This window comes from Mobula hypostoma, chromosome 10, assembly GCF_963921235.1.
Source record: "Mobula hypostoma chromosome 10, sMobHyp1.1, whole genome shotgun sequence".
NCBI classification, from domain to species: Eukaryota; Metazoa; Chordata; class Chondrichthyes; order Myliobatiformes; family Myliobatidae; genus Mobula; species Mobula hypostoma.
The window spans coordinates 105,812,583-105,828,448 of record NC_086106.1 but is presented as its reverse complement, the minus strand read 5'-3'; the positions used below and the strand labels follow the sequence as shown (position 1 = coordinate 105,828,448).

Genomic DNA, 15,866 nt, shown 5'->3' with positions numbered 1-15,866 from the left:
GGCAAAATGCACTGCTCCTGATGTGTCCCAATTAATTGGAATCCACTATGTTTTAATTTTTCTCCAAGTTGACCTTAATATGTGAGGATGTTGCCTTGTTAGGACAAAACAAAGCCATGGATTTCAGTAAATGACAAAATAATTAATAAGAGAAGCTGAAAAGCAAAATCACAAAAGAGTCCACAGGCAATAATCAGTATTTTTTCCCAATTCCAATAATACAGGGAAAAAAAGCATGCACAATTCTATACCTTGGAGGTTTGTGCTTCTTCAACCAGCTTCACAATTTGGGAGAGGGTAGTTTCTGACCCAACATGAGTAGCTTCAATCAGTAAAGACCCATGCTGATTGATAGAACCTGCAATGACACTGCTTCCCAACTTTTTAGTAACTGGCATTGCTTCACCTAGTAACAACAGAAAACAGAAGTGAGACCAAAATGAAATATTAGTACTACAAACATTCAGATTGCCAAATACCAAATTCAATAGCCTTATTTAAAGATCCCCACGTAACAACAACTAACTCTACAGTTTTTCAGTGAAAGCCATGTCCAACAGTACCCTATCTAGGAAAAACAGATTATAACTTTGTTTTACTAAGTTTCAGATCAATATGGCAGTTAGTGTATTTCAGTTAACAGAATTTAATAGATAGCCTATGAGGTATGCAGTATGTACCGTTGTACGATTAACAGGGATGAATTTCTCTATTTTGTCTTAATGATTCTCTGTTGACTCGTCAACCTCTAATCAAAGTGGGACAAGTACACCAGTTCTACAATGGAAAGACTGAAGATGGATTTGACTTTAGTTCTTTCTATTCCACCTGACTTCCTACAGAAATTCAAAAAAGTTAAAATTCTGAACACAAAACAAATTGAAGGAAATCAAAAGTATGAATTACTTGTGAAATGTAGTTTAATTTTGTTTGTAAATACTATAGACTTGCTGACATTGATGGAGGATGAGTGACCATTTAACACAGGCTCTATTTACAATGCCACATCAATATTGCTCATTAGCATTTAAGAGGAGCTTGGGTACATATACGGACAGGAGGGCTGTGCCCAGGTGCGGATGAATGGGACCAGGCAGAATAACAGTTCAGCATGGGCTGAATGAGATGAAAGGCCTGTTTCAATGCTGTGGTGTTCTATGACTCTATAGATTCTCAATCCCCTCATGGGACTCAATGCTGAGAAAATAAGAACCAGTCTAGATCTTCAAGAAAAGCAGGTCCTTTTAGGGGAAGAAATGCTCCGAAGATCACCAGACCTCCTCAGCCACTGTTGAACTTAAGTACAAAACTTTTAAAGAACCCATTTTGAGCTGTTACTAATTGTTCTACCTTCACACTCTAAACACTTAAATACTTCTGTATTTCATGTCTAATTGACAAACTCCAAGTATTTTTTCTTCTTACCAGTGATCAGAGATTCATCAGCCATTGAATGCCCCTCAATTACTTTACCATCCACAGGGAATTTGCCTCCTGGGACCACCTTTACAATGTCTCCTCGCTGTACCAATTCCACATCAATCTGCTCTTCACTACAGAATCATCATGGAAAAAAATGGTAGTTATTACAATTTGTTCAAACATAGCAAGATTAAGGTTCAGGTTTAGTTTTAACTGTCAGAGACATCGAAGCATACAGTGAAATGTGTAATTTGCATCAGTGACCAACACAAGCTGAGGATGTGTTGTGGCAGCCCAGTGTCACCACACTTCCAGTGTCAATGTAGCATGCCCACAATTTACTAAACCATAAGCTGGAATGTGGGAAGAAACCAAAGAACCTGGAGGAAACACATACAATTATGGGAAGAATGTACAAACTGCTTACAGAAACTGACAGAAGTTGAACTGGTGTGCTGATAGCTGGGTCATTAAAGTACTGTGCTAACTGGTAAACTATAGTGCCACCGCACAAAACAAGGAAAATATTTCACAAGGATCACGGGTAAATATAAATGCACAGGTTTATATTGTGTGGATTATTTAAGTACACGACTACACTATTTTTTGGGAATGCACACATACCTTAAAATGGAATGATCATCGTTTATCTTCACTATAGTTGCCTCAGTTGCCTGCAATGACATGAGCTTTGCAAGTGCTTCAGACGTCTTGCCCTGCGATAATAACAACGCAGGTACATTTTATTGTTATTACCATTGGTTTATTATTGTCACATGTATAGTTGCAAGAAAAGGTTTGTAAGTCCTTTGCAATTACCTGGTTTTCTGTATTGTTACTCATAAAACGTGGTCTGATCTTCATCTACTTCACAATAATGGACATGCACAACCTCCCTCAACTAATAACACACAAACAATTGCACTTCTTCTCGGCCATACTGAGTACACCATTTAAACAATCACAGTCTAGGTTCAAAAAAGTATGTGAACCTCGCGTAATGCCTTCTACAAAAGCTATTTGGAGTCAAGTGAAGGAGGTGGGAAAAAACCCCAAGATAACAGCAAAAGGCCTGCAGAAATCTCTAGGACTTGCTAAAGTCTCTGTTCAACTGTGAAGCATGATGGAAGGAGCTCCATGATTTGTGGTTGTTTTGCACACTCAGGGACTGAACAGCTTGCAATCGTGAGGGGAACAATGAACTTAAACTTGTATCTAGACATTTTACAGGAGAATGTCACGGTAGCGGTCTGTCAACTGAAGCTTAATATAAGTTGGATGATGCAACAAGACAATAATCTGAAACACAAGAGTAAATCAAGAACAGAATGGTTTAAAAAGAAGAAAATTTGTGTTTTGGAATGGCCAAATCAGAGTCTAGACCTTAATCCAATTGCGAGGGTGTGGCATGACCTGAAGAGGGCTGTTCATGCCAGGTATACCAGAAATATTGATAAACTGAAACAGTTTTGTATGGAGGAATGATCTAAAGTTCCCCCTCACATTTGTGCAAGTCTGATCAGCAGCTACAGTAAATGTTTGGTGGAGGTTATTGCTGCTAAAGGAGGTTCTTAAAGGAGGCTAGTTATTATATACAAGGGTTCACATACCTTTTTCAGCCTGGACTGCGAATGATTAAACAATGTGTTCAATAAATACATGAAAAGTATCATCTTCAGTGTTTATTAGTTTCGACAGATCGTGTTTTTCTATCAATATGACTTAGATGAGGATTAAACAACATTTTATGAGTAATTAATGCAGAAAATTAGGTAATTGCAAAGGGTTCACAAACTTTTTCTTACAACTGTACCACGATATAGTGAAAAGCGTATCTCACATATTGTTCATACAGATCAAATCATTTCGCAGCACATTGAGGTAGAACAAGGTAAAACAATAACAAGGTGGAATAAAGTGTAAGAGTTACAGATAAAAGTGCAGGTAAACAATAAAGTGCAAGATCATAACGTGGTAAATTGTAAGGTCAAATGTCCATCTTATCATACAACAGGTTCGTTCAAGAGTTTGATCAGCTGAATAGAAGTTGCCCTTGACCCTAGTGGTATATGCTTTCAGGCTTTTGTATCTTCTGCCCAATAAATTAGAAGTCTCTATAAATTGGGAATTTTATAATAATTAATGATTTGCAGTATTTCCAATCAGAAAGTGGCAGCATAACCATAACTTTACCTGGTGAAGCAAGAAATACTCTGATGACATTACAATTCAGCCAATATTAATTAAATTGGGCAGCTGAACAAGACAGGATGTCCAAAAATTCTCAAGATATTTTACTTAAATTCAGCTTCATCTGTTTAAAATAATTTTGTTTACAGTGGATTTAAAATGCAAATCAGTATGAGCAAGTTATATGCAAATAATGACAAGAACATAAACAATTTTAGTCAACTAAAGTCTGAACTTAATATATTTAAATATATTCACAATATTAAAATATCAAATAGAGCAAAAAGATCTTGACCTCTGGATCATGTGTTCCTTATTGTACATCAGATATTTTGCAGTAAATTCACTATAAGCCTGTCAAAATAGAATAACCAGCTGATAATGCTATTTATCAGGTGTTCTAACAACTTCCTTTAAAAGAATTCTTGCAGAAATTCCATGCAAGGTTTAGTAAGTGGGCATGTGGCACACAATCATAGATCAGATCAAGACAAACATACCTACTTACATTAAATTTAATTGTGTTGCTAGTTAATCATTAGACATTTTTTCGCAATCTCAAAATTAAAAAGAGAATGTGCACAGTAAACGAAACGTTTGTGGGTGGATTGCAATACAATAACATTGTTGCAATACAGGGAGTGGCTCTGAAGCGGTGGATGAATTTCAGGTCTCTCACTCTGTTCCGTTGTTAATCTGCTGTGTCAGAAGGTGTGGCAGAGTTATTGCAGGTACAGAAACTTCTTGCATTATTTGAAGGAGAAGGCCTAATTTCAAAAATAACATTTTTTCCTAATTTGTTTTGACTGGAGTTCTGAATGCAGTTTGACATACAAAGAAATTTATTTCAGTTCGTTTCACAGATCATGTACAATTAGTGACCTTGGATTAATCTACTCATTTATTCCTTCATGTGAAATTGCATACAAGGGCATCTTATACCCAAAGACAGATTAATTTAGATATTTAATATTCCAGTGTTGGAACCACACAGGGAGTTGTCACAGCTGAGTGAAAGTCATTTCTGTCCAGCTACATTTTCTGAAACTCAGAACACAAACTCGTAAAAATCCTTGTCTGCTGAGAAAAAACACTGAAGGAGAAGGTCTTACAATTCAATGGCCAAGTCAGACTGTCTGATCATGGTTGTGACAGTGACAAGAGCGTTTGGTCATTAAGTTTAGAGACCTGGATTAATAGTCCAATTACCAAAACTGAAATCCTACACTTAAATTCACTTAATAATCTGGCATTTAACAGAAAACTAAGCTTTCATAATGATGGCCAAAATAACTGCCAGATTATTGTAAAAATCTATTTGTTTTTCAAATTTACCATCTTTATCCAATCAGTCCTAGACATGAGTCCAAACCCACCAATGTGGTATAAGCCCTCTAAAATAACTTAGTTATACCATTATCTTCACTGAAACAGGAAAAAAACCAAAAAACCAACTAGACTAGTTGACCTAAGAATCAAATTTGAACACAGCATTGCCACAGACTAGTCAAATATACAAAGTCCTTCTCACAAACATCTAGGGGCTACAGTCTAATTGGGAAAGGTGGTCAGGCAGTAACCTGATGTAAGTTCTAATGCCACCTAATATTACTTACCACATCTCAGCTTGCTTCACCCCTCCCTCCCCCACCCACTTGGCTTCACCTATCGCCTTCTAGCTTGTACTCTGTCCCCTCTCCCAACCACCTTATTCTGGCTTTTCTCCCCCCCCCCCCCACTTTCTTTCCAGTCCTGAGGAAGGGTCATGGCCCAAAACATCGATTATTTATTCATTTCCATAGATGTTGTCTGACATACTTAGTTCCTCTAGCATTTTGTAAGTGTTACTCTGAATTTCCAGGATTTGCAGAATCTCTTGTGTTTATAAGCTCTTATGATTCTACTCACAGTCAAACCATAGAGACGTGCCCAACTTTTGTATCGTGAGTATGTTGTATCCTGTCAGCAGAACAAGGCCAGTGATGCAGTGCTATGGCATACAGACAGCTAGAACCCTGGGAGCCCTCAACACTAGCTTCAGACCCCATGCAGTCCAATGGCATCAGGCCAAATTTGGACAAGGAAATCTTCTCCTGATACCACTTCCTGTCCCTCCTTATGCTAACTATTCAGTGCCTGTCAATGATAAACAGCATTACGAAAGAGCACTGGAAATTCAAAGAGCACAGAATACCCCCTGACTAGGGGACTTGAACTTTCAACAAGACTTAGTTCAGCAGCGTCACCAATGAGCAAATTTGCCAGGTCCTGATAGATATATCCACCTCACTGGGTCTCCAGTAAGCGTTAAATGAATCAACACGTGTGATAAGCCTACTTGAGCTCATCCTCAGGTTCTCCGTTGTAGAAATCCCCCCTCACTCTATCACGAGTATCAAGCCAGGGACCAATATCAAAGAGTCATGGAGTCATTCTGCAAGGAAACAGGCCCTTCAACTCACTGACCATCAAGATGGTACTGCATAGAGGTATCAAAAACACAATCAGTAGTTTCAAGACAAAGGAAAATGACAAAGAATTAAAATGAAATTGCAGTCACAACTTTGCTCACCTTAGCAATGTGCTCAAGCCATCGTCCCAAACCAATGAAGACAAACAGCATAGGTGGTGTATCAAAGAAGGTAACTGGATTTACTTTGGCCTCCTCCATCATGGCAACAGCCAGCACAATACAGGAGTACAAGAAAGCAACTGTTGTGGCAAGAACTATCAGTACATCCATGTTGGCAGTTTTGTGTTTCAGTGCTTTGTATGCTTGGATATAAAAGTACCACCCTCCTATAAACTGAAAGAACCAAAAATAACTTTAAAATGCGGCAACAACAAAACATATTCAACATTCTCAGCTATTTCCAAGTCCCACAAAGAGAAGTGTGCGACAATCATAACATTTGGTGAAGCAGTAAAAGTGATGCTAGAACATTCAGGAGAATTCCCAAGTTCTTCAAACTTGTACCACTGATCTTGTACACAAAAGCTGAAAGGACAGTTGTGGCCACATTGATGTTTATTCCAAAAAGCAATGTTGCTGACAATGCCCACTTCATGTAGTGGACATAAAGCTATACCTGTGCAACATATCAGGTAAGCAAAGCAATACTGGCCATGGCAGAGACTAGATTAACGGTCATCCTCTCATCCCACAGTTCTAAGATATTTGCCTTCGCATTTTCCAAGTATAGTGTCAGTGGAAACAATACACATGTGCAGTCGGAAGATTATGGTTTTAAAAATGCCAAATATAGAAAGGAAATAATTATATACTATTTTAATAATACATTTTTATATAAAAAGGATGCTTCCTGATGACAATTAAATCAAAGAATTAGAAAGTTTAGATTTAGTCTAGGGTTTCTACAATCAATTCTAACACACCTTGACTGATGAATGGTGAAAACAGAGATGACCACCCAACACGCATAAAAAAAAATCAAATTTTCACCAGTGCTTGCTATTCAATGTTACCACAGGAAAACTTGTGTTTGGAAACAAGTCCAGGCTCAGCCTTTGAAATAATTTGGATTAGTTCACATTTAGATTCTTGGTCTGTAGCACACAGTTTTGCTTTGCATTATCCTTTATTTAACCTTTTGTCTTCCATTCTACATAACCAATCCTTTTGTAATTTCCTTCTTGTCCTCTTTTCCCTGCCTCAGTACCTAGTTAAAAGAGTTACTTTTTTCTCCCAACTTCTAACAAAAGACCATTAATGTGAAACTTCAACTGTTCTCACATGCACTCCCCATTCTCCACCAGAATGTTGATTTCTAGTTAAATTCCAAGTTTTGGCTGTTACACATTGATGTTAAAGCTCGTCCAAGCTCAAATATTCTGATGTGTACAATTTGAATGGCCTCCTAACAAGAACACCAAACTTTTTATAAAGAATTAAACAACTTCAGACAAGGAAGGTGTAAAATAAAAAGCAATAAGTTTCACATATAGTTGGCCCTCCTTATCCGTGAGTTCCACATGCGCGAATTCAACCAACCGCAAATTAAGAAAACCCGGAAGTGCTCTTCCAGCACTTGTTGTTCGAACATGTACAGACTTTTTTTTCTTGTCATTATTGCCTAAACAATGCAGTATTACAACTATTTTACATAGCATTTATATTGTATTAGGTATTATAAGTAATCTAGAGATGATTTAAAGTATACGGAAGGACATGCGTAGGTTATCATGGATCGGGCTCGAAAAAACCAGAAGTTCTCTTACTAAGTAAGTCGGAACAGGTACATCTGGTATTATTTAGCATCAGTTAGTCAAATGTTTGTCTTAGTATATAGTATATATTTCACCTTTCTATGCATATAAAATACTTAAAACTTATGTTTCAGTGCCGGGCTCGAGAACGGAAGTTCCCGAGTTCGATCCAGTGACAGATAGTTCCCGAGTGACAGATCGCTGCTGAGCGTATTGTCCATCCCTGCCGGGTTGATGTGCAGGATCAAAAACCCAAAACCCCCAAACCCAATAATTAAACCACTGCGTTGCTGCGTAATAATTGTTGCTTTAATCGGGCAGGGCCTTTCTCATTTTATCCTTTAAAGTTGTTCCGATCATTGACCGACTGTAGCCTAACGCTTTTCCAATGACCGATGTCATTTCACCTCTTTCTGATCGCTTTATTATTTCCATTTTATTTTAAATCGCGATCGTGATTATTTTCGGGAACAGAAACACTGCAGATTCAGAGCTTCGCCACCGGGTCCTAATGCCCACCGTACTGAGACAGGTTAAATAAGGTCCGGGGTTCCGCTGGGTCCTAAGATCCACCGCATTGAGACAGGTTGAATAAGGAACTTGAGCATCCGCGTTTTTTTGGTATCCGCGAGGGGTCCCGGAACCAATCCCTCGCGGATAAGGAGGGCCGACTGTACTCAGTTTTAAATTGGCTATTGATGGTGCTATCCAAATTACACAAGGAAAGGTTGAGCTGTATGACTCTTTTCCATAGTCTTTGCAGTCTAAGCAGTAAAAACTAAATTCAGCACACCTCTGTTAGACAAGAATACACACCTGAACTGGAAAACAGAGAACGAAAGACAGCAAATTCATAATGGAGAGCCCTGGAAGGAGCTGCTGTTCCAGAAACATTGAGGCATGGTGTTGTTCAAACTCATCAGTAGTTGAGCCATTCTGATGGCTCTTGAAGAATGCATGATCTGCAACCATCATGTAAATCATCATGACCATCACGGGAATGCAGAAAAACAAACTGATGAGAAATGATCTCTTCCATCTGCGGAGGGGAGGGGCGGGGGAGAAATCACAATGAAAACCTCAATCACTAGCAGATCATTAAAATAGATACAGCCTTTAAAAGGGAAAAGGAAAACAGTTGTGAAGAATTTGGTGAAATATCCTAATTTAGTGACGAGGACATGATCAATAACATATAATCAATTTTAATGACTGTACATTAAGAAAAAAGTTAATTTCAATCCAATGCTCACAATATTCTTCCTTCATTTTCACTTTATTGATTTCTAAAGACATACAATTGATTAGCATTGCAGTGCTGCTATGATGCAAATTAACACTGATTGATTCTTAAATCACAAGGAAAACAGGTATGACTGATTTGGTGCAGCACAAGTGATTACTTAGCATGTCACCTCAACTGTTCACCTTGATACAACAGTACTTAGTAACCATGGTGGGGAAAATATTCCGGATTGCTTAGTTTAATTGATCTCAAGAGGTTCTAAGTAAGTAAGTAAGAAAGAAAATTTCTAATATATTTTTTTCTATTAGTATATAGCTAGTGCGCAAGAGAATGGATTAGAGGTAGAGGTATGTTCCTTGTGTGAGATGTAGGAAATTTGGGAGACCTCCAATCTCCCTGTTAACTATTTCTGCATGAAGTGCATCCAGCTGCAGCTCCTTAAACACTGTGTTAAGGAACTGGAGCTGCAGCTGGATGACTGTTGGATTGTGAAGCCTTTAAAAACCAACAGAAGGCAACTGTAAAAGCCATAAAGAGAGAAAAGATGAAATATGAAGATAAGCTACCCAATAATATAAAAGAGGATACAGAAAGATTTTTTTCAGCTATATAAAGAGTAAAAGAGTTACGAGAGTGGATATTGGACCTCTGGATGATGGAGAAGCAGTAATGATGACAAGAAATGGCAGACTAACTTAATAAGTATTTTGCGTCAGACTTCACTGTGGAAGATACTACCAGAATGACAGAAATGAGACAGTGTCAAAGGGCAGAAGTGAGTGTCATTGCTATCACTAAGAAGGAGCTACAAAATTGCATGTCACTTCACTCTTTAAGAAGGGAGGAAGGCAGAAGAAAGGAAATTACAGGCCAGTTAGTCTGACTTCAGTGGTGAAACAATGTTGAGAGTTTAATATTAAGGATGAGGTTTCTGGGTATTTGGAGGCACATGATAAAATAGGCCAAAATCAGCATGGTTGTCTAAAGGGGAAACCTTGCCTGTTGGAATTATTTGAGGAAATAGAAAGCAGGATAGACAAAGGAGAGTCAGTGGATGTTGTTTACTTGGATCGTCAGAAAGCCTTTGACAAGGTGCCGCACATGAGGCTGCCTAACAGGATAAGAGCCCATAGTATTACAGGAAAGGTACTAGCATGGACAGAAGATTTGCTGACTTGCAAGAAACAAGGAGTCGGAATAAAGGGGGCCTTGTCTGGTTGGGGGTCGGTGTTAGGATTGCTCCTTTTCACATTGCATGTCAATGATTTGGATGAAGGAATTGATGGCTTTGTTGCCAAGTTTGCGGATGATACGAAGATAGGTGGAGGGGCAGGTAGTGCTGAGGAAGGAAGGTATCTGCAAAACGACTTAATTGGGGGAATGGGCAAAGAATTGGGAGGTGGAATACAATGTAGGGAAGTGCATGGTCATGCACTTCGGCATAAGGAATAAAGGCATGGTCTATTTTCTAAATGGGGAGAAAATTCAGAACGTAGAGGTGCAGAAGGACTTGGGTGACCTCGTACATGATTCCCTAAAGGTTAACTTGCAGGATGAATTGGTGGTAAGAAAGGCAAATACAATGTTAGCATTCATTTTGAGAGGACTAGAATACAAAAACAAGGGTGTAATGCTGATGCTTTATAAGGCATTAGTCAGACTGCATGTAGAGAATTGTGAACAATTTTGGACCACTTATCTCTAAAAAGATGTGCTAGCTTTGGTGAGGATTCATGAGAATGATCCCAGGAATTAAAAGGTTAATGTATGAGGAGTATCTGATAGAGTATACCCACAATTTAGAAGAATGAGGGGGGCTCGCATTGCAACCTATTGCAACCAAAACTGAGTATAAGAGCTGGAATGTTATGATGAGGTTGTATAAGGCATTGTTGAGGCCGAATCTGGAGTATTGTGTTCAGTTTTGGTCACCAAATTACAGGAAGGATATAAATAAGGTTGAAAGAGTACAGAGAAGGTTTACAAGGATGTTGCCGGGACTTGAGAAACTGAGTTACAGAGAAAGGTTGAATAGGTTAGGACTTTATTCCCTAGAGCGTAGAAGAATGAGGGGAGATTTGATAGAGGTATATAAAATTATGATGGGTATAGATAGAGTGAATGCAAGCAGGCTTTTTCCACTGAGGCAAGGGGAGAAAAAAACCAGAGGACATGGGTTAAGGGTGAGGGGGGAAAAGTTTAAAGGGAACATTAGGGGGGGGCTTCTTCACACAGAGAGTGGTGGGAGTATGGAATGAGCTGCCAGACGAGGTGGTAAATGCGGGTTCTTTTTTAACATTAAGAATAAATTGGACAGATACATGGATGGGAGGTGTATGGAGGGATATGGTCTGTGTGCAGGTCAGTGGGGCTAGGCAGAAAATGGTTCGGCACAGCCAAGAAGGGCCAAAAGGCCTGTTGCTGTGCTGTAGTTTTTCTATGGTTTCTATTGAATATTGAAAGGCCTAAAACGAGTGGGTGTGGAGAGGATGTTTCCTATAGTGGGGGAGTCTAGGATCAGAGGCCATAGCCTCAGAATTGAGGGACATTGATTTAGAACAGAGATGAGGAAAAAAGTCTTTAGCCAGAGGCTGGTGAATCTGTGGAATTAATTGCCTCAGACAATGTGCAAGCCAAGTCATTGGACATACTTAAGGTGGAGGTTCATAGGTTCTTGATTAATCAGTGCATCAGATGTTACGAGAAGGCAAAGAATGGGGCTGAGAGGGATAATAAATCATCCATGATAGAATGGTGGAGCAGACCTGATGGGCCGAATAATTCTGCTCCTATGTCTGATGGCCTTAGGTCTTTACACATCTGAGGTGACGTTCTCGATGGCAGAGAGGATTGTGTCCGTGATGGTACTGGCTGGTGTTTTGTTTTTGTTAATGATTTAAATCATTAACAAAAGCAAAGAGAAGAAATTTACTTACAAAATGATCATGGGAAAATTAGATGTTTTGTTCGATACATAAGCTGAAGTTGAAATCACTGAATTCTGAGAGAAAACTTCATAAATGTGTGAAGGAAGATATGGACAAAGGAATATTTGAGGGAGTGAGATCAGTTTTAAATTGCAGACAGCAGATACAAATGAAATGTGTTGAATGGCTTCTTTTGGTGCTGCAAGCTCGGTGATACTCTAAAATATACTGGCAGACAATGGGCATGATCCATCAGAAACAAACTAGAAAGTACAATTTACTATGAATCATCTAATCATTTAAAAAATGACAAGAGTCTTAAGACTACGCAAATCATTTCTTAATTAACTGCACATTTATTTTGAACATGGACCCTACCGTCTGATTTCTTCACGATGATCCAAATGACTTGCAGTGCGATCCTTTTTCACTAGGGAAGCATCATAACCTAGACCCTACAGAAACAAATTCAGGGTTCTTCAGATCTATTTGTTGCTTACACCATCCTAGTACAATCCTTGAACAGAATTTCCACTCGGGCTTTGATCATTGTTGAAAATATTAATTCATTCATGTTATTTAATGTACATCATTTATCCATATTAGTTTCATTAATCAGCTAAAACTGGTAGCTTTCTTTTCATTGAGCATATTGAAAATAGAGTAACAAAGTTTGTGACCATTTTTAATGGAGCATTGAGATCACAGGCAAAACACTTCATCCTTCAACAACCATTGTGTCAGGAAATTTAAAATAAAACCAGGAAGTACTTGAAACATTCATCACTTCAAGCAGTGCCTACAGAAAGAGAAATGGAGCTAACATTTCAGGTCCAAAACAATACACACAAAATGTTGGAGGAACTCAGCTGGTCGGGCATCAACTGTGGAGGGAAATAAACAGTTGCCATTTTGGGCAGAAACCCATCAGACAGTCCTGAAGAAGTTCACCTCCACAGATGCTGAGTTCCTCCAGCATTTTGTGTGTGTTGCTCAAGATTTCCAGTATCTGCAGAATCTCTTGTGACTCCATTTCAAGTCAAAGGCTGGTTCAGATTCTGCCTAACCTGTTACATGACCATCATTTTCTATTCTTATTGCAGATTTCCAGCATCAGCAGTAATTTCGACTTTCAATTACTCTAAAGAAATTTGCTAGTTGTTTACATTGTCAGTAACTTCAAACAATTGCTTTTTTAACAAGGTGCAGTCATGATCCAACATCCACTTATGGGTAACATGGGTGACAAAGGACATTAAAGACATCCTGAACGCTAAAAAGAGGGTGTTTAGAGATGGAAATAGGGAGGAGCTGAGGGCAATACAGAGGGACCTGAAAGCCAGGATCAGGGAGGCTAACGACAGGTACAGGAGGAAGCTTGAGTGGAAACTCCAGCAGAACAACATGAGAAAGGTCTGGAGTGGGATGAGGACCATCACTGGGTTCCGGCAAACTAGCAACAGAGGAGCTGAAGGCAGTGTGGACAGGACCAACGAACTTAACCTGTTCTTTAACAGATTTGACATTGTGGCCCCTGCCCATCCCCCACATGAGTCATCTGTTGTTGGCCCCCAACCAACACATATTCCAGTCTCCCCTCCTACTCCTTCTCACAGTCCCCCAGCCTGCTCTCATGACTATACCCCTTCCCCACATGAAACCACCACGGTGGGCTTCACAGCTGAACAGGTGAGAAGACAGATGAAACCTCTCAACGCGAGCAGCGCTGCAGGACCGGATGGTGTCAGTACCAGGGTGCTCAAAGCCTGTGCCCCTCAGCTGTGTGGAGTACTTCGCCATGTCTTCAACCTGAGCCTGAGGCTCCGGAGGTTTCCTGTGCTGTGGAAGACACCCTGCCTCATCCCTGTGCTGAAGACGCCACGCCCCAGCGAACTCAATGACTACAGACCGGTGGTATTGACCTCCCACATCATAAAGATCCTGGAGAGACTTGTTCTGGAGCTGCTCCTGCCTATGGTCAGGCCACACTTAGATCCCCTCCAGTTCACCTACCAGCCCTGACTAGGAGTTGAGGATGCTATTGTCTACCTGCTGAACCGTGTCTATACCCACCTGGACAAGCCAGCAAGCACTGTGAGGATCACATTTTTTGACTTCTCCAGTGCGTTCAACACCATCCGCCCTGCTCTGCTGGGGAAGAAGCTGACAGAGATGCAGGTGGATGCTTTCCTGGTGTCATGGATTCTTGATTACCTGACTGGCAGACCACAGTACGTGTGCTTGCAACACTGTGTGTCCGACAGAGTGATCAGCAGCACTGGGGCTCCACAGGGGACTGTCTCATCTCCCTTTCTCTTCACCATTTACACCTCGGACTTCAACTACTGCACAGAGTCTTGTCATCTTCAGAAGTTTTCTGATGACTCTGCCATAGTTGGATGCATCAGCAAGGGAGATGAGGCTGAGTACAGGGCTATGGTAGGAAACTTTGTCACATGGTGTGAGCAGAATTATCTGCAGCTTAATGTGAAGAAGTCTAAGGAGCTGGTGGTAGACCTGAGGAGAGCTAAGGTACCGGCGACCCCTGTTTCCATCCAGTGGGGTCAGTGTGGACATGGTGGAGGATTACAGATACCTGGGGATACGAATTGACAATAAACTGGACTGGTCAAAGAACACTGAGGCTGTCTACAAGAAGGGTCAGAGCCGTCTCTATTTCCTGAGGAGACTGAGGTCCTTTAACATCTGCCGGACGATGCTGCGGATGTTCTACGAGTCTGTGGTGGCCGGGGCGATCATGTTTGCTGTTGTGTGCTGGGGCAGCAGGCCGAGGGTAGCAGACACCAACAGAATCAACAAACTCATTCGTAAGGCCAGTGATGTTGTGGGGATGGAACTGGACTCTCTGACGGTGGTGTCTGAAAAGAGGATGCTGTCCAAGTTGCATGACATCTTGGTCAATGTCTCCCATCCACTACATAATGTACTGGTTGGGCACAGGAGTACATTCAGCCAGAGACTCATTCCACTGAGATGCAACACACAGAGCGTCATAGGAAGTCATTCCTGCCTGTGGCCATCAAACTTTACAACTCCTCCCTTGGAGGGTCAGACACCCTGAGCCAATAGGCTGGTCCTGGACTTATTTCCTGGCATAATTTACATATTACTATTTAATTATTTATGGTTTTGTTAATATTTAATTATTTATGGTGCAACTGTAACGAAAACCAATTTCCCCCAGGATTAATAAAGTATGACTATGACCATGAATAAAATGATCCCCTCTCTGGGCTACTAGTGCAGCATCATTAGCAAACTTCTGTTAGAACAGATAAAAAAGTTTTTCCACCTGAGTGCCTATAAAGCACTCCTCATCCATGATAACACAACCAAACAGAAGTATAATTGGGAAATTTCTAATCTATACCACAGCATAATCAAGAGACAAACATTATAAACTCAGCTATAAAATATAAATAAAGTAGATTCAAATGTAGCACAAGATAATAAAAAATAAAAATTCACCTCTATAATTTTTATGATATCGCGAGGTCCGATACACTCAGGATCAAACTTAACATGAGCTTTATTAGTCGCCAGGGCTACTGATGTATACAAAATACCTTTGGTTTTCATGAGTGTTGATTCAATATTATGAACACATGAAGCACAGGTCATTCCTCGCACCTAGATAGAAAATTTTAAAAAAGACTTGGTTAAGTTAGTATTTAGGAGTAAAATTTTAAATGTTTTCTTCAAACCAAACCCATGCCATTCTAATGGTGCTTATTTCTAGACTACAGTCAGCACCCATGGCACTGCAACTATGATATTTTTATACATCAAGGAAGTGAGTGGAGTAGTGGTAGGTGACGGAGAGAAAATATTAT

General features: G+C 39.9%; 1 protein-coding gene across 2 annotated transcripts in view; it reads right to left on the bottom strand.

Annotated features, from left to right (window-relative positions):
- LOC134353093 (copper-transporting ATPase 1-like) overlaps nucleotides 1–15,866 on the bottom strand; it is a 130,515-nt gene that overhangs the window by 51,061 nt on the left and 63,588 nt on the right. For both annotated transcript variants that reach the window (XM_063060987.1, XM_063060986.1), the window contains exons 7-13: nucleotides 15,502–15,663; nucleotides 12,391–12,467; nucleotides 8,656–8,878; nucleotides 6,185–6,418; nucleotides 2,047–2,138; nucleotides 1,426–1,553; nucleotides 252–406 (exon numbers count right to left, since the gene is read on the bottom strand). In XM_063060987.1, coding sequence (XP_062917057.1) covers nucleotides 252–406; nucleotides 1,426–1,553; nucleotides 2,047–2,138; nucleotides 6,185–6,418; nucleotides 8,656–8,878; nucleotides 12,391–12,467; nucleotides 15,502–15,663 — 1,071 coding nt within the window. The remainder of the gene's footprint in view (nucleotides 1–251; nucleotides 407–1,425; nucleotides 1,554–2,046; nucleotides 2,139–6,184; nucleotides 6,419–8,655; nucleotides 8,879–12,390; nucleotides 12,468–15,501; nucleotides 15,664–15,866) is intronic.